Below are 23,169 nucleotides of genomic sequence, written 5' to 3' on the forward strand. Positions count from 1 at the left end.
TCTATTACAGGCTAACCAAGCACTCTACTACTGAGTAACAGTCCCAGCCCTAACTTGGCTCATGGCTGTTCTCTGTATCTCCTGGGGTCTGTTTACTCTCTATGGTCTGTCCTGTGATATTGTTGTTGTAGTTACTCACTGTCATTCTTATATTTGTGTTATGGCTTAGCCCTTGAGTTTCTACAACAGCATTTTTCTGCAGATGTTTTGAGTCCATTTTCTTCATTGATTAGACTCTGACTGTTTTCATCTTTAGAGATCCATCAACTTATTTGATATGGGGGACAGCTAACTATTATGTTTAAGTGACTGGTTTTGGGGTAGAGTGCTTTAGGTAAAACTCATCTTTCTCTGTCCCACTAATTGTAAATGTGTAAGTTTCAGCAGTCTTGTTAAAACAGTGGATAGAAGTGACTTATTTGTCTGACAGCCATTGTGGTCATTTGGGTTATTTTCAGGCACTTCAAGAGAAGGCTGAGTTACAGGCCCAGCTTGCTGCCCTGAGCACGAGGCTGCAGGCACAGGTGGAGCATAGCCACAGCAGCCAGCAGAAGCAGGACTCCCTTAGTTCTGAAGTGGACACTTTGAAGCAATCTTGCTGGGATCTAGAGCGGGCCATGACTGACCTGCAGAACATGCTAGAAGCTAAAAATGCCAGCCTGGCATCCTCTAACAATGATCTGCAAGTGGCAGAGGAGCAGTATCAAAGACTGATGGCGAAAGTAGAGGACATGCAGAGAAACATCCTCAGCAAAGACAACACAGGTGAGGTCTGCAACCAAATGTGGTTTCTGGATCTTGTAGCTGGTGTCATGTAGATGAAGCTTCAGGTTCATGTTAGCTTAACATTTAATACAGAGAGGCTCTACACTGCTAAGTAAATAGAATTCTGGCTGAATTCTTGAGCATCTGTGCTTTTGCATAAAATAGGTAATGTAATCTTAGAAATTGACTTTGGGCATTTGACCACTAGAAGGAATTCTTTCTTTCTACTATTTTTCCCCCCTAAATCCATTGTTTGTGAGGTAATTGTGGTGTATGTTTTTTTTTTTTTTTTTTTTTTTTTTTTTTGGTTTTTCAAGAAAGGGTTTCTCTGTATTTCTTTGGAGCCTGTCCTGGAACTAGCTCTGTAGATCAGGCTGGCCTCGAAGTCCCAGAGATCCTCCCTGCCTTTGCCTCCCAAGTGCTGGGATTAAAGGTGTGCACCACCAAAGCCAGGCGAAGTATTTTTTAATAGATTTGTTTATTGTGTACACAGTATTCTGTCTGCATATCTGTATAAATGCCAGAAGAGGGTACTACATTTCATTACAGATGGTTGTGAGCCACCATGTGGTTGCTGGGAATTGAACTCAAGTCCTCTGGAAGAGCAGTCAATGCTCTTAATCTCTGAGCCATCTCTCCAGCCCAATAAAGTATATTTAAACAAAAGTGGTGACTATGCATAACAAACATCAACTATATTGCTTCTCTCCAATGACTTGAACTTCATATCAAATGACTGATCACTTGTGGCTTTTGTTAATGTTGGTTAGTCTGAGTTGGCTGTGCATGCTTATTTTTAGTGCACGACCTTCGACAGCAGATGGCAGCCCTACAGAGTCAGCTCCACCAAGTACAGCTGGAGCGCACAACACTGACCAGCAAGCTACAAGCATCACAGGCTGAAATCACATCTCTGCAGCATGCCCGGCAGTGGTACCAACAGCAACTTGCATTGGCCCAGGAGGCCAGGGTCAAGCTGCAGGGAGAGGTGGCACACATCCAGGTATAGTGCAGAAAACTCCTTTCAGGGATATAGTATGTGCTTTCCCATGCATAACAAAGATGTTTCTAAACTGAGTTTGATGGCATCCAAAACTGAGACAAGAAGATCATACATTGAAAGCTACCAAAATAGGGGGAAAGGTGTTTATGGGTTTAGAGTTCATAGACATGTTTTTGATTAGCATCTGTTGATTATTTAGTAGCCACACCCCTCCTCTACAAGAGCCTCTCATGCCTTCCCTTCAACCAAAGGGTAAATCCTCCTTTGACCTGAGCCCTCAAACACACATTTCCCGGGCTTTGAGGCTCTCCTATCTTGTCCTCTGTGAAAAAGGATAGGCTGGTCTACACTTGATACCTAATTTTAAGTTCCTTTTTACCTCCTGGGTTTTTCTTCGAAGGTTGGACAGATGACCCAAGCAGGCCTTTTGGAGCACCTGAAGCTTGAGAATGTGTCCCTGTCTCATCAGCTGACAGAAACTCAGCATAGATCCATCAAGGAAAAAGAGCGCATAGCTGTTCAGCTCCAGAGCATTGAGGTGAGGACTGTGGTGATGGTGGAGTGAAATTTCTTATCTGACTGTGGGTCTTGCTAGCAAGTATAAAACTACACAGACATAATCAAAATACCTATAAGTGGATATAAATAAATATATCTTATGACTATGTATACTTTCCTATATAATAATATTTCAAAAAATTCTTTTGGTGCTATAGAGATGGCCTACTAGGTAAGAGCACTTGCTGTGCACGCATGAGAACATGAGTTACATATGAATCAGACATGGTGCTAAGCGGTGGTGTTGCACACCTTTAATTCCAGCATGCAGGAGGCAGAGGCAGGTGGATCTTTGTGCATTCGAGGACAGCCTGGTCTACAAAGTTCCAAGTCAGGTTCCAAAGCTACACAGAGAAACCCTGTCTCCAACACCACCCCCCCCCCAAAAAAAAATTAAGATATAGCTGTATGTGCCTATGAACCCAGCATTTGTGGGAGGTTGAGACTAGGATCCTGTGAGCTTCCTGGCTACCTTGGAAAACACACACACACACACACACACACACACACACACACACACACACACAATCACTTTCAGCAGTGTGCAATGATGGATGTCCAGCATTTTTGAATTCCACCTCTTGTCTGGCCTAAGTGTCCTTAGGACCTTGCAGTTCTTCTCTTAAACCCTCCCTTGGACCTGAGTCCCTACCAGTGCACAGTGCATTGTTGCCATTTGGGGACAGAGCTAGCCACAGAATGGATGCGGACAGGGGATTAAGTATAAGTATGTCAGATAGTATTTCCAGACCAGTGATAATAGTGGTTTTTATTTTTTGTAAGCACTCAACCTCAACCTGCTTTCAGCCCTCCAGTGCCCACTGCTCTCCCAAAGGCATTTTCGTTATTATCTTCTGTCTCTACAGATTATCTCTAGATGATGATGGGAAATATAGTGTATTTGGCTTGGATCCAAATCCCATTCTCTGTAACACCCTAGGTCAGTGGTTCTCAATGCAACCCTTTAATACAGTTCCTTAGGTTATGGTCACCCCCCAACCATAAACTATTTCATTGCTACTTCATAACTGTAATTTTGCCACTGTTATGAATTCTAATGTAAATATTTGATATGCAGGATATCTGATATGCAATCCCCAATTAGGTCTTGACACATAGATTGAGAATTGCTGCTGCCCTCGATGCTTTCTTAACCTAAACCTATCTAAGTCTTTTCTTTCTGCCTTTTGAGACAGTCCTATGTAGCAAGGCTGGATTCAAACTCTTTATAAATAAGATAACCTTGAACTCTTAACCTCCTGCCTCTACCTGTTAGGGATTGCCAGTATATACATGTCCCACGATGTCTATTTTTATGTGTTACGGGGGATCAAACCCAGAGCCTTTTGAGTGTTAGGCAAGCATTCTATAACTGCATTATATCCTCAGCCCCTTTGTTCGTGTTGGTAGAGATGGAGCATAAGCTCATGTGTGTTGGTAATATGCTTTCTACCTCAAGCTACATCTCTTGCCCTAGTTTCCTTTGGTATAAAATGGATAGTAATACTTAATATTCTTGTTACAAAAAGCGAAAAAGAAAGCCCATAAAGCATCGAGTCAAGGACTGTCAGGTTGGCAAAATTGCTTGCTGCCAATCCTATTGACTTAAGTTAGATCCCTGCAACCTACATGGTGGAAGGAAAAACTGACTCTTACAACTTATCTTCTGACCTCTATAATATCACCATGGTATGTGTGCTTGTACTTTCAAGTAAGTGCACTTGCACATATGTGTGAGTACACACACTAAATTTAAAAAAGAAATTTTTATTTAAAAAATCTAGTCAGTAATGATTATGAATTGTGTTCCTGGGTCAATTTTGATCCTGACCTTTCTTTGATAGTTACACAAGAGTTCAGCTTTCCAATGGCTTGTTTGATTTTTAATCTTTTCAACGTTTTACCTATTCTTTTTTCCATATGGAGCACACATTCATTTGGCTGAGATATAGAAGAGAACCATGTTAAGAGCCATAATGAGTAAAGGCTCTGTAAAGAACCAGTGATACCTCTGATGTATAAATTATTTCCTGTAAGAAATGTACTAAAGCTGGGTGTGATAGTATATACCTGTTGCTATCCCAGCATTCAGAAAGGAGAAGCAAAAATATGACATATTTGCAAGTTTAAGACCAAATTGGTCTACTTATAGAATTTCTGCGTTTTAAAGTGAAAAAAAAAAAAAGTCCAGAGTGGTGGCATATAACTTTAATCCCAGCATTTTTTTTTTTTTTTAATTTATTTTTTTGTAGCCTTGACTTTCTTGGAACTCACTCTGTAGACCAGGCTGATCTCAAACTCAGACATTCACCTGCCTCTGCCTTCCAAGTGCTAGGATTAAAGGTATGTATCACCACATGTGGTTTTATACAGTACTTCATAGGCCTTCATGCATGTTAAGCAAGCATTTTTCCTAGCTGAACTCTATCTCCAGTTCAGTTCGGTTACTTTTTTTTTTTTTTTTTTTTTTGGCTACGTGGTCTTAAACTTTGTCTCGAGCAATCATCCTACTATTTCAGCTTCTTAAGTAGCTAGGAGGGTTGTTTCATTGGTCCTCTCTTGGAACAAGCCTCAGTCAACTGGGGTAAGAATCCTGAGTAGCCTGACCTTGCCCCTACCTTGTGGTACCAGCCACTGATTCTGAGCCTTTCAGTTTGTAGTTCATAGACAGGACGGAGATGTGAATAGGGAGTTCTTGCATAGCAGTAGGTTTCTCTGTAAAAGATGAGACTTGACGTTTGTTATGGATAATCAAATTTTCCTGCTTTTTAAGAAATACTGTTTCTAGGACTAGAGAAATGGCTCAGTGGTTAAGAGCACTTGCTATTCTTTCAAATGACCCAGGTTGAATTTCTAGCATCCTAGGCTCACACCCATCTTAACTCCAATTCCAGGAAAAAGGCACTAGGCATGCAGGTGGTGCCCATACATATATGCAATCAAAACACTCAATCAGGTTGAAGAGATAGCTCAGAGATTAAGAGCACTGCCTGCTCTTCCAGAACTCTGCAACCTATAATGAGGTCTGGTGGCCTCTTCAGGTCTATATGCATATTATGTAGGCAGAACACTATACATAGTAAATAAATCTTTAAAAAAGAAAGAAAAAAAATTTATACACATAAATCTTTAAAAGAAACTTTTCTTTTTCAGGCTGACATGCTGGATCAGGAGGCAGCATTTTTACAGATTCAGGAGGCGAAGACAATGGTGGAGGAGGACCTCCAAAGGAGGCTGGAAGAGTTTGAAGGTGAACGGGAACAGTTACAGAAAGTGACAGATACAGCAGCATCCCTGGAGAAACAATTGGAACAGGCAAGTAACTGCTGCTTCTTGACCCCAGGCTCATAGAGATTTATTTGGATGTGGGCTTTGCCTTGATACTCATGTCCCAGTACCATTCATGTGTGGCCTGTGTGTGATCTCTGGCATCAGACTATATTAGTAGTTCAGGTTTGTTGAATGTATTTCAAGGGTCACTATCAGACTGTTCAATTGCCAGTCTGACCAGGTTTGCTTCTATTCATGTTGTACTCTAAAATTTTACATTAAAAAGACCCTTCAAGACAGGTGTTGGTGGCACAAGCCTTTAATCCCATTACATGGTAGGCAGAGGCAGGGGGATCTCTGTGAGTTCCAGGCCAGCCTGGTCTGCAAAGCTACACAGAGAAACCCTGTCTATAATGCTCGTTGCAGGACAGGCTCCAATGCAATACAGAGAATCCCTATCTTGGAAAAAAAAAAAAAAAAGACCCTTCAATGAATCCATCAAAAGTATTTAAGTCCTGAACATCAAAAATGTTTAAATTCTCGTACCATTGTGGAAGATAGCATGATAAGTTTATCATTTGTTTTTAGGTGAAGTTGACATTGTTCCAGCGAGACCAGCAGCTTGCAGCACTTCAGCAGGAGCATCTAGATGTGATAAAGCAGCTCACCTCCACACAGGAGGCTCTACAGTCCAAGGGACAGTCTCTTGGTGACCTTCATTCACGTTATGATGAGCTACAAGCAAGGCTGGAGGAGCTGCAGAGGGAGGCTGACTCCAGGGAGGACACAATTCACTTATTGCAGAATGAGAAAATTGTTTTGGAAGTGGCTCTACACTCAGCCAGGAATGACAAGGAGGAACTTGACAGAGGAGCACAGCATTTGGAAGAAGATACGGAGGAGACATCAGGACTATTGGAACAACTGAGACAAGAATTGGCTGTGAAGTCCAACCAGGTAACACTGTCTTAGCTGTTGTCTGAAGGACCATAGATTCTTTTCTGGGATGTGTTCTGTTACAAATGTGAGTGATCAGTGGAAGAGTGTTCTTGAGCAGGAAACAAGTAGTTCTTGTTGTAACCTTTTCCTCAGTTGGCCTCTGGGTAGGGAGGCACTAGATACTAGGAAAACTAGTTTTGTAAGAGGCTTTTAAATGTCTCTGTCAAGAAAGAACCACTTTTTGTTGCTATTTTTTGCTGTGTTTTTGGTTTTCAGCAGGAGGAGAAGCTATAGTATACTTGGTTTGCTTCTTCCTACATGAGGCAAGCCAGGGTGGGAGAGATAGCTCATAGTAGGTTCCTCCTGTTAACACCAGTGTCTTGGTATGTAAAAGCAGTCCAGTGGGCTGGCCATATATGGGAAACATCAGTGTGCTAACAGTATGACACTGTTAGAAACTGACAAATCTATAAAAAAATCATAGTTCAGAAAAATGCTCAGAAAGTAGAACTAATGTTGGAATGATTATGCCTAAATATTCTGCTCTGTAGGGACAAAAGAATTAGGGATCATGATCTGTTTCTCTGTTAATCATTAATTAAGGGGGAATTGTGAGAGTTTAATAAATGTTAAGAAGGACCTCAGCTGACACTGGACATTATTTATCATAGTGAGATTTTACTGTATTGGATTATGATTTCCTTAAAGATGGAATAGTAGAGTGAGGTTCTCTTGCATGTTGGCTGGTGCTCTGAAGTCTGTTTCCTGACTTGAGGGGTGGGAGTGTATCGACAACCTTACAGGGAAACTGCTGTTTTTCGACCACTGCCCTACCCAGGTTCTGGCTGTCCCACCTGGCTGGTTAGAATGAGCACATATCCTCAAGGTGTCTGAGAAAAAGCCGTCCAGACAAGGCTCTGGGGTTTACTGACCTCAGTTTCTACCATCTAAGATGGTGATCACATGCAGTGCTCTTAATTACTGTCAAGTGAGCATGATTTCACTGACACTTTAGAATGGAATAATAATTGAATGAATAATGTTATGTATCTGGGTATCTCTTATCATATATCTTGGGGATGTACCATACAGAGTATGGTGTGAGAGCCCTGCTAGGATGTCTGGCTTGTTCAAAAGCATTTTTTATTGGGCTTAGGGTGTGATTTAGTGGTAGAATACTTGCCTCATGTGTACCAGGGTTCAATCCCCAGAATTTCTGTTTTTTTTTTTCCTCTCACACAAAATAACAAAGCTACAGCAGCAAGCTTTTTGCTGTACCAGAGTAGCCCTTCAAATACGTCATGTAGTCCTGAGTCCCAGGGCTCTTTATGTTCATATTTGTCTCAGTCTGAGGCCTGAGATGACAATTTCTACAAGCTTCCAGATAGTAGGAGTGAGCTAGTTTCTGGGATGCTTTAAGTCACAAGGTTGTGTGTTAATGTAAATTGAGGTTCATTGGACTAGAGCCCTACCGGTCCTTTATGTAGTGTCTAGCTGCTTTCCTGCTGCAAGAACAGCTGAGAAGCTGCAGCAGACATATGGCTCACAAAACTTAGAAGTATTGCCTCTCTGGCTATCCCAGGAAGGACTTAACATCTATCTATCCTAGAGCACCCCCTGCCTCATCCTTTCTTTCACTCCTCTGCCCTTCACCTTGTCTTTTTACTTTTAAGTGGCAAGGAGGGAGGATGCTGGCCATGTGTCCTGATTGAGTAGCCCTTGGACTATCAGCATGTGTCTGACTGAAAGCCACATTCTGGCTATTGTTGGCTCTTAAGAAATGCCACAGAGCACAGACCTAGAACTGTCAGGGCACCCACCCTTCTGCAAATCTCTCCTACAGGTGGAGCACTTGCAGCAAGAGACAGCCTCACTGAGAAAACAGATTCAGAAGGTAAAGGAGCAGTTTCTTCAGCAAAAGGTAAGACATGGGAAAGACATGGGAAACAAGAGTTGGGCATATTGCTGAGTAGTCTGTTTCAGTAGAACAAAGTAAGAAAGAGGGAAGCATCTAGGTCTTATCCTTTTTAAAAACATTGTACTTGTTCTAAGTTGTCCCCCATTGCAGTCAGTGAGGCAGCATGCCATTTCTCCCCTGAGGTAGAGTCTGTGATCCTCAATGGCTGAGTGTACTTCCTACCATTGTGGTATCTGTCAGGATACTCTGTCATTATTACTCCCAAGATCTGTGTGTTCTACACATTTTTTGTCAGCGTGTGTTGGTTGTGTTTGCTATATAAAGTGTGTGAAAAGCTTATACCACAATCTAACATTAAAAACTTAGTTTATACCCAAAAAGTCTATGTCATAAGTTTTGTATTGTGAAGCCTTTGTCTCCTGATGGAGGAATGGCCGATGCCTTACTTTGTTGCCAGCATCAGTTGAATGCTTCATTCTGGGAGAGGAAGATCCTCCAGAGTTGTTTAGAAGTTATGTTTCAGTTTATTACAAAGATACGTAAAGGATTAAATTTCAGAATCCAAGCATACCAACCAAAGGGAGATTAACCCTTGTGGGATTACTCTGAAGATACAAGGATTCCAGAAGGATAATGGGATGTTTTACACAATGTTCAGATTTGGGGCATAGTTTGTAGTCACATCATTTGACAGAAATCCAGGCATGCCATCATCATTGATATTTCTTAATGAGTAGTGCCAGATTTCATAAAGTGTATTTTTTTTTTTTTTTTTGCGTGTGTAAAAAGTTGTGCCCTAGGGCTAGAGATATAATTTAGTGGTTAGAACTTGCTTTTAATTCTCTAAGAATGTGGGTGAGGGGGGGTTATGCCTTGAATTGTTGGTAAACATTTTTATTTAAGCCAGCCTATTCCCTGGGTAAGATGCTGACTGGCACTAGCTTATTACTTTTGTCTTGTCTTGAAGGTAATGGTAGAGGCCTACCGGCGAGATGCTACTTCTAAAGACCAACTCATTAGTGAGCTGAAAGCTACAAAAAAACGGCTGGACTCAGAGATGAAGGAACTGAGGCAGGAGCTAATAAAAGTGCATGGAGAGAAGAAGACTGTGGAAGTAGAACACTCACGACTGCAAAAGGAGATGTCCCAGGTTCACCAGCAGATGGCAGATCTTGAGAGGCATCTTCAGTCAGTGCAGAAAGAACGAGATGAAATGGAGACTCACCTGCAGGTGGGGTGCAGTACATTGGTTGTAGCTACCCATGCCCTTTGTACAGCTTCTGAGTCTTGCTGTTTTAATGAGTGCAGTGACTGTCTTAGTGATCAGACAAGTTAGAGGTAAGGGATGACTTATGGGTAGAGATCTGTGTTCCAAATAAGGAATACTTCCTGGGGTGAGAAATTTGGAGAGTTAATATGCAGGATTCTAGAACAAAAAAGGCTCCATTTTACACATGACATGCTGAAAGTCCCTAAGAGATTCGGGGCAAGATTCAGGTAGACATGTGGTCAGCATGTCTGTGTAAGGATGGTGTATCCAGTGTTCATCCAGAAGTACCTTGCTTGTTCCTTTCATGAGGCATCAGGTAAGGCCTGGGCTAACCTGAACTTGTCTTTTCTACAAGGACATAAACTTCAGGAAGACATTTAATGGTCTGGACACAGGGACTATAAATGTTTTTTGTTTTTGTTTTTGTTTTTTCGAGACAGGGTTTCTCTGTGTAGCTTTGGAGGTTGTCCTGGAACTTGCTCTGTAGACCAGGCTGGCCTCGAACTCATAGAGATCCGCCTGCCTCTGCCTCCTGAGTGCTGGGATTAAAGGCATGCACCACTGATGCCTGGCGACTATGTTTTTAATGTAATGTTTAATGTTTTAATTTTGGCTGTGTACCAGGACATTGAATCACTTAGAACTGGAGTTACAGATGATTATAAACTGTTATGTGGGTTCTGGGAATTGAACATGGTTCCTCTAGGAAAGCAGTCAGTTCTCTTAACTGCTAAGACAAATATCTGAATAGGTTGCTTTTATACTTACTAGCCATTCTTTGCTCTTTTTAAAGTCGTTACAGTTTGACAAAGATCAGATGGTAGCCCTTACTGAGGCCAACAAGACACTAAAGAAACAAATAGAAGAGCTTCAGCAAGAGGCCAAGAAGTAAGTCTGAGCAGAATACACTTCCCTGTGAGGGGCACCAGCACCAGCTCTGCTGAGAGCAGGACAGCCCTTGATATCCCTATGTTCCTAACATACTCTTTTTGAACTTGGGCTTATGAAAAGGTAGCCTGGAGCACGGGTTCTAAAGTTCCATCATGACGTGGCAGTTAATTTTTCCTACATATCTGAGTTAGTTTGCTAAAGCATCCCTTATAGCAGCACCCCTTCTCTCCCAAGTTGGGGCAGAAACCCAGGATGTTGAGCATACTAAGCAGGTGCTCTACCACTGAGCTACATCCCTAGCCCTAAAATCTCCTCCTTTTATTTAATTTGACTTTTTATCTCACACACTGGTGTCAGTATCCTCACATTCCTGCTCCCTCACTAAGTCAACACTTGGATATTCACCTTTTATGCTCATACATGTAAACTTAAACATATGACCCTTACCAGCAACTACTGATATACACATGTGTACATACACATGTAAACACCCTTCTGGGCTATCTTATCTATCTAGAGACAGAATGGGTGGGGTTTTTTTTTTTTTTGTTTGTTTGTTTTTGTTTTGATTTGTTTTTGAGGCAATATATCTCTTTATAATTCAGATTAAATTCAAATTTGATATTCCTGCCTCACCTTGTCAAATGCTGGGATTACAGTGTGAGCTCTGAGTACCAGAATTTTGGGACCTCATAACTCCACGCTATATTTTGTGTTTATGTTTTATCAGCTGGTAATATCTTCATAAATCTGATAAGAGTTTGTTTTTTACCTTCAGAAGGAATGTTGGAGATAATTTTCTGTTGGAGTATGCTGTTTCTCTGCCCTCACAAGATCATTCATTTTGTTTTCTTGAGGAAAGATCTCAGTCTGTAGTCCCAGCTGTCTTGTGTCTAGCTGTCTTTCTGTCTCAGCCTCTCAGATGCTGGCATTAAAGGTGTATACCACCATACCCATCACAAATCATTTTTAAATTACTCAAAAAGGAGGGCAGGTCTTGATGATTGTAGATGTGACTTAGTGGATTCACATTGCTTTTCCTGTCCCTCTAGCATGGGCTCGTGACAGATACCTCTTCCCCTTCAGCAACCAAACTAGAGCAAGAACACACTTACCCAAGTTCTCCTGAGGGCCAGCCAGGTTCTGGCAAGACAGAATGGGGTTGAATTGAAGCCTCTCAAGAGCCACTCCTCTAAGCCAAGCTGGCACATCTCTTAAATACAAAGCCAGCATGATCTACAAAGCGTGTTCCAGGACAACCAGGGCTACACAGAGAAACCCTGTCTCAAAAAGAAACAAAACCAAAAGCCACCATCTAGACCTGGAAGTTGAACTACAACATGTGCCCTTGGTGTTTCAGGTCAGGGAACTGGTTGTTTGCACAGGAGGTTAACTCAGCCTTTTCACTCATGTCTCAGGGCTATCACAGAACAGAAGCAGAAGATGAAGCGGCTGGGGTCAGATCTGACCAGTGCCCAGAAGGAGATGAAGACTAAGCACAAGGCTTATGAGAATGCTGTGAGCATTCTTAGCCGCCGCCTGCAGGAGGCCCTGGCTACCAAGGAGGCCACAGATGCAGAGCTTAGCCAGCTCAGAGCTCAGAGCACTGGTGGCAGCAGTGACCCTGTTTTACATGTAGGTAAACACATTGCTTCCTGTCAAAGCCCTTGACTTTTTTGGTTTTGTTTGTTTTTTGAGACAGAGTTTCTCTGTGTAACAGCCCTGACTGTCTTAGAACTTGATTTGTAGACCATGTTGGCCTTGAACTCATAGCGATCCGCCTGCCTCTGCCTCTGGAGTGCTGGGATTACAGTAGCGACTACATCTGGCTAGAGTCCTTGAGAATAGGAAAGGTGCATTCTATCAACTTTTTCTTGCTCTAAAATTCTTATTTCTGTGAGAACACTGCCAGCCCTCCTCTCTTTTTCAATTTTTAATTTTCATTTGGAGACAATGTATCTTCAGGCTGGCCTTAGTTGTTCTCCAGTTTACTAAGTATCTGGGAGTATAAGTAGGCAGCACCACATCTGGCATAGACAGTATCTCTTTAACAAATGACTTGGTCTGCCATATGTCACTTTTAGTGACATATACAGTATCTCACTTGTCTTTGGAGAAGCTTCCCTGACCTGTAGAAATTGGGCTTCTGGCTGAGGCAGAACTTACTTCTGTCCTATAATCTTCTCTGTATAATCATAGGCCCCATGGGGAGAGGTACAGACAGAGACAGTATGGTGTGATATGCAGTGAGAGGAAGGTATAGGAGGCAATATCTAATAGAGTTAAAAAAAAATTAGCAGGAGGTGCTGGTGAGACAATCTCTTAGGCTGGGAGTCATGGGAAGGGTGTCTGTCTGGCCTTGCCCACAGTGAATGTGGAAAGTGATTTATTGACCTGTAGATAAATGTACATTAGGATAGTGAAGTTTGGGAAGCTCTGATAGACGGGTTATATTTTGCTGTAGTGGCAGAGAAGTGACAGCAGAATGAGGCAACAGGTCAATAAACCACACAGCTCTGATGAGGGTCAGTAGAGTGTGTGTGTTCAGGATCATACAAACGTCTATTCTTTAGGGGTATTTTCCTTTTTTTTTTTTTTGAATAATTTATATTTTACTCTCTCTCTCTCTCTCTCTCTGTGTGTGTGTGTGTGTGTGTGTGTGTGTGTGTGTGTGTGTACGTACAGATGCCATGGGAGGCCAGGAGAGGGTGTCAGATTTCTTGAGCTGGAGTTACAGGCTGTTGTGTGCCACCTTACATGTGTGCTAGGAATCAAACTGTGGTCTTCTAAAAGAGTAAAAAGTGCTCTTAACTGCCGAGCCATCTCTCCAGCTCCCTGTCTGTATGTTTGTTCTTGTTGTTGTTTTAGAGTAGTTCAGGCTAGCCTTGAACTCACTATGTAGGTGAGGTTTGCTTGACCAGTTGGATAACTAAATATCCTTTCTGTTACTTTATAAAATATTGAGTGGTCTCTAATCAATCACTGTGTTCCTTTCTGTTTGTCATTTTAACTCTTTCAGATCATCTAGTAAAGGCAGCAAGGGTCTGGAGTTTAGAATATGGTCCTGTTCCCTGTAGCTTAAGCTGTGGTTTTAGTTATGGTGGGCTAGAGTAAGGAAATAACTTTGTCTTATTGTATACCCTTATACTCTCAGTTGTAACACAAGAGTGAACAATAGAACCTCCAGCCAAGAAAGATGGCTCAAACCTATAATTGGAGAATACAGAGAGCTGAAGCAGGATGATCAGGATTTCAAAGCTAATCTAGGCCAGCATGAACTACATGAGACTTTATCTCAAATAAACAAAAGAATAACACCTCCTGAGTTAGATTTAGTGATATAATCCTAACACTTGTGAGGCTAAAGAGAGAGGTTCAAAGCCAGTCTGTGCTTTTTAGTAGGTGAAATTCTGTCTCCAAAAAAAGAAAAAACCTAAAACAAAACAATAGAGCTAGTTAAAAATGGTTCAGTGGATAAAGGCCCCTTTCGCCATGACTGATAACTTGAGTTTGATCCTCAGTCACATGGTGGAAGGAAAGACCTGACTTCCACATGTTGTCCTCTGAGCTCTACATGCACAAAAGGGCACCTGTATGCTCATGCACACACAAAATAAATTGAAAAAAATTAAAAAACAACAACTACGAAATCTAGGATGTAGTCAATTGAGAGTTGTAGGAGGGAAGGGCCATTGACTAAACCTGACTCCCATTTTGGCTTTCAGGAGAAGATTCGGGCTCTAGAGGTGGAACTGCAGAATGTTGGCCAAAGCAAGATACTGTTGGAGAAGGAGTTACAGGAGGTGATCACAATGACTAGCCAGGAGCTAGAAGAGTCCCGGGAGAAGGTGCTTGAGTTGGAAGATGAGGTAACACCTGTATTACTAAGCATAGCATTTGTTGTCTATTCAGTATTGCTCCTTGGCATTTGATCATTTTGTGATTGTTGGTGGACTAGATTGTTGCCAGTACTCTAGGGAGGATTACAATAGTTACCACTTTACAGTTACAAAATATTTTAAGGCAGGTGTACCTAGGCATGAGTCCCAGGATAGCGATGAATCCATCCTAGTAGATTTCTAGATAACAGATTTGTCCTGTTTCAGTATCCAAGGTTCCTTTCCCAGTTAAAATGCTTTGATTGTAAAAAACAAACCCAAATTAAAATCGCCAAAGAACTGAAAACTCTGAAGCAGTTTATTGGCCCTATTCAAGCAGTGATATCACTGTCTCTAAGGACCCTATCACCAGCCCCTGGCCTACCCCACCACCTACCATGCTGCTACAGCAGCATCTACAGAAATCTTAATAGTTTTTAGACATGTGTGTTTTATTTGGCAATCTCTATCCTGCCCTCAAATGGGTGTGCTGAGATCAGCCCAACTCCATGCCCATTTGTGTGTAGCTTAGCAAGGCCCTTAGCAGTTTCTGGACTCTCTTCTCTGGAAGTCTATGAACCCAAAAGATCAGTAGCCTTACAGATAATAAGTCAAGGACAGTTTGTGCTTTAATGTTAGCTCTTGTTGAAAATTGCTCACCTGTTTCAGCTGAGTATAATAATTCTGTCTAGCAGAATATGATTTGTGTGTGGGAGTGAGAGTGTTGTTGCTTTTGATATAGGGTCTCCTATAGCCAGGTTGGCCTTGAACTGATCCCTCTGGCTCTGCCTTCCAAGTACTGGGGTCATGGGCATGGATTACCATACCTGCCCAGAGCATGAAATTTTACATGTATCAGTATGTTTCAGCTTCAAGAATCCAGAGGCTTCAGACGGAAGATAAAACGTCTTGAAGAGTCAAATAAGAAACTGGCTTTGGAGTTAGAACACGAGCGAGGGAAGCTCACCGGCCTCGGACAGTCTAATGCAGCTTTGCGGGAGCACAACAGTATCCTGGAGACTGCACTGGCCAAGAGGGAAGCTGACCTGGTGCAGCTGAATCTCCAGGTGCTAAGACTTATCTGCCAGGAGCAGCATGAGAGATATGTGGACCATATTTACTGTCAGTATCTCACCATACTGAGTCATAACCACTTTCAGGGGACCATCATACCTGGCTCAGAGGCTCAAAGGAACCTGGCCATTGCACAAACCTGGATCCCCCAGCTGTAAGAGTCTGTGGTCATTGTACCAAGTTCATTAGTTCCTATACAGTAGATTCCTGGTGGGACAGGTCAGACTGTCCTCTGATTCTAGGACACAAGAACCTCTGAAAAACACACTTGTCTTAAGTCCTGATATGATTTAGAACTGGGATTTGAGCACCGACTTGGTGTCTTATTGTAGAGTCTGTTTTTAGTTCCTTAGGTTTTACAGTGCTTTAGAGGTAGCTGAACACTTCAGGGAAAAGTTTCAGAATGTCATTTAAGGGCCATGACATACACAAGCCTTTAAAAAAAAAGAAAAGTAATTATTGGAAAAGTTTAGTTAACTTTCATTTTGCTCTAGTTCCTACCACTCCTGTTCTTGCTGGGCTGCCTTGCTTGTAAACATGTCTTATGATACATCTGCATCCTTCTTTTGGGTTCTCAGCGATGTTCTTGAACACAGCTATGTGACACACTCCTGTAAAATCAGACTTTTGCACTTATTTCTTTATTTCTGTGTCAGGGATTATGCTTCAGGACTGGCTCTAAACGTACTAGGTAGCTAAGGATGACTTTAAATTTTTAATCCTGCCTTGAGTCATGGGATAACAGCCATGCCTGTTGTTTTGTTTTATGCCTAAGTTCTGGGAATCAAATCCAGGGCTCTGTACCTGCTAGGCAAGCAATCTACCAACTGAGCTACATATCCAGCCCCAGAGAGGGCTTCTCACCTTCCCTACCTTGTTTTCTTTCCTATAATGTCATCATTATGTATGCCATCTGTCTTAGGTTTTTATTGCTCTGAAGAGACACCATGGTCATAGCCATTCTTATAAAGAAAACATTTAATTGAGGGTGTTTCCTTACAGTTTCAGAGGTAGAGTCCATTATGATCATGAAAGGGAGCATGGAAGTGTACAGGCAGACATGGTGCTGGAGCTGAGAGTGCTACATTTTGCGAGCAACGGGAAGTGGACAGACTGTCACCCTGAGGGAAGCCTGAGGAAAAAAGAGACACCAAGGCCCACACCCACAGTGACACAATAGCAATGCCAAACCTCCTAATAGTGCCACTCCCTTTGGGGGCCATTTTCTTTCAGACCACCACACCATCCTACTGGGTCCCATATGATGGCTGACTGTAGAGGATCCCAAATTGTATTTCAGATTGTATAGGTGCTGGGATTAATACCATTCCTTATTCATCCTTTTTATAATATCATATAGGTGCAGGCAGTTTTACAGCGCAAAGAAGAGGAGGATCGCCAGATGAAGCAACTTGTCGAAGCCTTACAAGCCTCATTAGAAAAAGAAAAGATGAAAGTAAACAGCATGAAGGAACAGGTATGTGGTCAGCTTCAAATTGATAGGGCCTTCCAGGAGAGGTAGACTATGTGGTGCCTTTCACGTACTGAGTTTGTTTCTAAGGACTAGGTTGTTATGACAGACTGAGCCACCCATATATATATATATGTATATATATATGTATGTATGTATGTATGTACATTAGTCTTTGCTAGGAAAAGAACTCTTTGTAAAGTTTATAAAGCACACTTCCATTTTTGCACACTCCTGTAATCCAAGTATTTAGAAGACTGAAGCAGGAGGATCCTGACTTCAAAGCCAGCTTGAACTGTATGTAGTTAGAGAGTGTGTGTGTTAATTTTAAAAGCAGTCTTTTAGGCAAGGTAGCACATGCCTTTAATTCCAGCACTAGGAGGCAGAGGCAGGCAGATCTCTGTGAGGTTGAGGCCAGCCTGCTCTACAGAGTGGGTTCTGGGACTGCTAAGGTGGTTACACAGAAAACCCTGTCTCAAAAATAAAAATAAAAGCAGTCCTTTTTTTAGTTCTTTTTGAAAACACATTTTTTTCATACAGTCTATTCTAATCATGCTTTTCTCCTGCCCCAGTTCCTCTCAGCTCCCACACACAACAGAAAACACACAAAACAAAATCAGAAACCATAATATACAGACAAAAGAACAATAAGAAAAAAATCCGGGGCTAGAGAGATGACTCAGAGGTTAAGAGCACTGACTGTTCTTACAGAGGACCTGAGTTCAATTCCCAGCAACCACAGGGTGGCTCACAACCATCTATAATGAGACCTGGGTGCCCTCTTCCAGCCTGCAGGCATACAGGCAGGCAGAACACTGTATATATAATAAATAAATCTTTAAAAAAAAAAGAAAAAGGAAGAAAAAAATCCACAAAATAGTATGAGATTTTTAAAAGTCTTCAAAAATAACATTGAGTTCATTTTGTGTTGGCCAACTACTGCTGAGCACGGGTCCTGAGCTGAGGTGTGGTTAATATACCCAGTGAGATTCCATTGAAGAAAACTAATTATTTTCTTCTTAAGTGTGTATAATTGCGTTTTCTTGGTTAGGATCAGGATCCCCTGTGTACTTAGCCCTCCTCGCTTGGACCCTGTCTGGCTTAAACCGTAGACCCTGTCAGTTCATATGTGCATCAGTCCTGTTGTGTTTGGAAGACATCATCCATCTTCTCTGGTTCCCTACCCCACTTCTGAATGTCTGTCTCTCTGAGCCCTAAAGTGAAGGTGAAGGTGTAATGATATCACTATACCCAAGATAAATGATAAATGGGTGCTTATTGGGGAACACTTATAAGATAATAATAAAGAACCACAGGAGCGCTTCTTTGCCCTTCCTATGGATGGCTAACCCAAGGGAAAAAGAGCCCATGAGAGAGACCATGCCTCAAGCTTTCTTCTTTCTGCTTGTATCCACCTGAAGCCATTCTCAAAGGGGTATGGCTACTGTTACAGGTTCACAGGCACGATGCCCCAACAATTCCCCTTTTAGTCTAAAGTTTTTAAGCCTGATGCAAAAACTATATACAATGATAACAAATGTCAAGTATATTCCAGGAAAAGGAAAGGTAAACACACACAAATTAAAACCTACTACCATCGAGAGCAACATTGATCAATAGGGATTTGATGAAGATAACTGACTTAGGACTGAGTATCCCAAAGTTTCTCACTCTTTGTACATTGTCAAGTGTGGATTTTGCTCGTCTTTTTTTTTTTTTTTTTTTTTTAATATGTGCATTGATGTTTTCCTTGTGTGTCTGTCTGTGTGAAGGTGTTGGATCCACTGCAATTGGAGCTACAGATAGCTGTGAGCCAACCCGGGTCCTCTAGAAGAGCAGCCAGTGCTCTTAACTGCTGAGTCATATCTCTAAGCCTCCTATAAATCTTGTTTGTTTGTTTTCAAGACAGGGTCCCTCTCTGTAGCCCAGGCTGTCCTGGAACTTGCTTTGTAGAAGAAGAGCAGCCAGTGCTCTTAACTGCTGAGTCATATCTCTAAGCTTCCTATAAATCTTGTTTGTTTGTTTTCAAGACAGGGTCCCTCTCTGTAGCCCAGGCTGTCCTGGAACTTGCTTTGTAGACCAGGCTGGCTCTAAACTCACAGAGATCCATAACTAGATCCATCTGTCTCTGCCTCCCAAGTGCTGGGATTAAAGGCATGGGCCACCACCACCAGGCTGGTTCTTACCTTAAAAGCAGTCATTTTTAAATGGAAACAACTTGAACAAAACAAAACAAAACAAAAAAACTGACACAATTTTAAGGCCCATTTATATAGAATACATTGAATAACTAATGATACTGTTGATACCTTTTTTCTCTTTTGCAGTGAACCCTGGGCCTCCAAACTGCTAGGTAGTATCTCTACCACTCAGCCAGATACCAACTGTAATTGTTTCTCTAATTGACATTTCTCAATTATTTAAAAAGGAAATGGAAATTTTTTTCTTATGCATTCAAGAGTTTGCTTGGAAATCATGAGACAATCTATTGTTGACTCTGAAAAATCAACAAATGTTCAGAGGAGACCAATTACATTGTAAATAGAACTAAATCTTCATTCCAATTAGGTGGAAATTTAAGAATTAGGAATAAACTTAATTAGTAATAAACATAGTCGAGGAGTACAAACCTATTAACACTAAGAAAACTGAGTAAATCTTTTCACTCAGCAGAGTCTGTGAGCTATGTCACTAGTCCACTCTGTGCTGACCATAGAGCCAGGTACCTTCACTTTTATCTGTAAGTTGGTCTTGAGAGGAAAATGCGCAAGAACAGACCAGCTCTGTGTTGGTTTGGGAGGGGCTTCAGTGTTGCCACTTGGTATTCCAAACTTCTGGCATTCGTTATGGTACCACTTCCTTTCTTCTAGATGGCTGCTGCCAAGGTAGAAGCTGGACACAACCGCCGCCACTTTAAAGCAGCTACACTGGAGCTGAGTGAGGTGAAGAAGGAGCTGCAGGCAAAGGAACACCTGGTACAGACACTGCAGGCTCAGGCAGACGAGCTTCAGTGAGTATCTTCCTGCACAAGGACACCCCATGGATGACCATTTTTCATATAGCACATCAGAGCTTTTGGGATTTTCTTTTATCTTTAATTTATTTTGAATCTCACAGCAAGTGTCATCTTTCTTTCCCTAAGGAGGCAAATACTTTAGGAACAAGTCAAAAGAACAGCGTTATCTGGCTGACTGTCTCAGCAAGCCTGAGCTTAACCTTAATCCAGCTCTTCCTTGACTTCTTCCTAGAATAGGAAAAAACCTCCATTTGAGCACTCAATCAGGGATATCCTAAATATTCAGAGATTCATTGTAGTTTCACACTAATGCCAACATCAACTCAGACATGTGGAAAGTGGCAGGGTATTCCGAGGGCTATACACACACCTCCACAGCAGCCCCAGAGGTCTCTGTGTTATGGAAGTGTCTGACAACACCCTAATCTGAGTTTTGTGAATAGACCATGTCTCCAAAAGTACCAAGGGCTTTTTCTGTAGGTTTAGTGGAAGTAGAGCATTGAAAGTACTCTACAGTGTCAACAACCAGTGGTTAAGGATTCTTCACCATGGGCAGCATTAGCAACAAATGGAGAGAATTTTGTCATTTTTCTTTTTAACCTTTTTGTTTGTTTGTTTGTTTAAATGCCAGGATTCAAGAGGGAAAGCATTCTCAAGAAATAGCACAATTCCAGACTGAGCTGGCAGAAGCTAGAACCCGCCTCCAGTTCCTACAGAAGCAGCTGGATGACCAGATGAATCAGCAGCCCACAGGGAGCCAAGAGGTGAGAGCTAGGCCTATCTGTTGAGACAAAAATTATATTTTTTTTTTTCTAAATGTAATACTAAAAGAAAAGTAGAAATTCCTTACAACTGTTTTACAGTATAAGGAACCATTTAAAAATTGTGTTAGTCATTCATGTGCTGCTTTCTTTTAGATGGAAAATCTCAAATGGGAATTGGATCAGAAAGAACGAGAAATTCAGTCTCTGAAGCAACAGCTTGACTTGACAGAGCAACATGGCAAGAAAGAGCTAGAGAGTACACAGCAGACATTGCAGGTTGGTGATACTCCTTTTTCAAGCCCTGGATCTGGGTGGAAGGGGTGCAGTCCCTGGCTACTGAATACCTGCCAGGCCAAATGTTACAGAGCATTGAATTGGATCACCCTCCAGGCTCCCCCACCTAACCTCAGAGATCTGAAGACCCTGTCTTCATTTTAGAATGAGGTTCAGCATGCTTACCTGGTTGAGTTTACACAGCTGGATGGAGGAGAAACTGAGACAAATCCAAACACTATCTCTCTTAAGATTCATGACATATACAGGAACATGCTATGTTCCTAGTGAATAGTGTCCATATACAATGTGTGCTTAGTTTATGATCAGTATCTCCATAAAAGCTCAAATGACTAGTCTTTTCTACTTAGGGGAGAAAGGACTAGAAACATAACTTACTAACATTTTTTTTACATGTTTAAAAAAGGAAGGAAGGAAGGAAAAGAGGAAAAGAAAAAGAAAGAAAATGATTCAGCACAGTATGATAGCACATACCTTTAATCTCAACACTGTAGACAAAGGTGCATCTTCTCAGTTCCAGGTTAGTCTGATCGATAGAGTGAGTTCCAGGACACCCAGGGCTACACAGAAAAAAGAAATTCTATCTTGGGAACTGGAGAGGTGGCTCAGAGGTTAGAGCATTGGCTGTTCTTCCAGAGGTCCTGAGTTCAATTCCCAGCATCCATATGGTGGCTCACAAGCACCTATAAGGAGATGTGGTGCACACTTTTGCCTTCAGGCATACAAGCAGGCAGAATGCTGTATATAAATAAATAAGTCTTTAAAAAAAAAGAAAAAGAAATCCTATCTTGAATCCTTCACCCCTCCCCCCCAAAAAAGGCTCAAGTCATTAAATTGGTTTATATTATTTCTTAGGAATGGTTTGACTTAGTATAATAGCTGACTTTGGAATTTAAAGATTCTTGAGGTTAATTGTGGCTGTACAGATATTGCTGTTTGGAAAAGGCTGTTTGTTAAGTGTCAAAGTGCTGGGGTGATGCTCAGCAACTAAGAGCACTTATGCTCTTGCAGACAGCCTGGGTTTGGTTCCCAGCACTCAAATACCAACTCACAACTTTCTATAATTGCAGCTCCAGGAAAGTCAAAACCCTCTTTTGGCCTCTGAAGGCCCTTGCGTGTTCACATAAACAGACATAAGCACTCACATATAAGTCAACCAGTCAATCTATAAATTATGTTAAGAGTTGGACCTAGAGAGATGGCTCAGCAGGTCAAAGCTCTTGTTATTCTTCCAGAGGACTCAAGTTCAGTTTCCAGCACCACATGGGACAGTTCACAACCAAATATAACTCTAGCTGTAGAGAATTCAGCTCTGTCTGGCCTCCACCTGCACTCATGTGCACATAACCCACACACAGACACACATACACATAATTAAAAATGCAATAAATATTTTTTAAAGTTACAAGTTTGATTCTAATGAACCTGTCAGTGTCTAGTTAACTGTAGAAGAAATTGCTGAGATGAAAACATAACTCATCCTAGCAAAAAAAATAAGTCCTCAAAACTGACATACAAGTGAACATCTTAGAATGTATTTTATGATGTTTGTTACCTCCCCACCCCCTGAGACTGGGTTTCTCTGTGTAGCCTTGGCTGTCCTGGAACTCACTCAGTAGACCAGCTTGGCCTTGAACTAAGAGATCTGCCTGCCTCTGCCTGAGTGCTGGAATTAAAGTGTGCTACCACTGCCAGACTAAGATGCTTGTTTTTTGAGACAGGTCAGCCCAGGCTGACCTTAAACTTGCTATGTAGCTAAAACTAGCCTGAGCCTTCTGAGCCTCACCAGTGCTGGGGGTATCAGCATGTGCCCCTCACTATGCCAGATATTTAGGATCTTTTGGCTTTAAAAAATTGATCACTTTCCTTAGACTATCAAGTCTGAGTTGGAAATGGTACAGGAAGATCTATCTGAGACCCAGAAGGATAAGTTTATGCTTCAAGCAAAAGTGTCTGAACTTAAGAACAACATGAAAACTCTGCTGCAGCAGAACCAACAGCTCAAGCTGGATCTCCGCCGTGGTGCAGCTAAGGTAAGATTTAGGTTACATCCCTTAC

At 41.7% G+C, this 23,169-nt stretch overlaps 1 protein-coding gene across 4 annotated transcripts in view; it reads left to right on the top strand.

Annotated features, from left to right (window-relative positions):
• The window catches only part of Golga3 (golgin A3), a 40,915-nt gene that overhangs the window by 16,067 nt on the left and 1,679 nt on the right, over positions 1-23,169 (top strand). For all 4 annotated transcript variants that reach the window (XM_051176382.1, XM_051176385.1, XM_051176383.1 and 1 more), the window contains 16 exons: positions 459-765; positions 1,566-1,768; positions 2,169-2,306; positions 5,480-5,641; positions 6,185-6,553; positions 8,379-8,456; positions 9,421-9,684; positions 10,517-10,611; positions 12,033-12,249; positions 14,340-14,483; positions 15,362-15,559; positions 16,927-17,043; positions 19,908-20,047; positions 20,685-20,817; positions 20,971-21,093; positions 22,983-23,144. In XM_051176382.1, coding sequence (XP_051032339.1) covers positions 459-765; positions 1,566-1,768; positions 2,169-2,306; positions 5,480-5,641; positions 6,185-6,553; positions 8,379-8,456; positions 9,421-9,684; positions 10,517-10,611; positions 12,033-12,249; positions 14,340-14,483; positions 15,362-15,559; positions 16,927-17,043; positions 19,908-20,047; positions 20,685-20,817; positions 20,971-21,093; positions 22,983-23,144 — 2,850 coding nt within the window. The remainder of the gene's footprint in view (positions 1-458; positions 766-1,565; positions 1,769-2,168; positions 2,307-5,479; positions 5,642-6,184; positions 6,554-8,378; positions 8,457-9,420; positions 9,685-10,516; positions 10,612-12,032; positions 12,250-14,339; positions 14,484-15,361; positions 15,560-16,926; positions 17,044-19,907; positions 20,048-20,684; positions 20,818-20,970; positions 21,094-22,982; positions 23,145-23,169) is intronic.

This window comes from Phodopus roborovskii, unplaced genomic scaffold (assembly GCF_943737965.1).
Source record: "Phodopus roborovskii unplaced genomic scaffold, PHOROB, whole genome shotgun sequence".
Classification (NCBI taxonomy): Eukaryota; Metazoa; Chordata; class Mammalia; order Rodentia; family Cricetidae; genus Phodopus; species Phodopus roborovskii.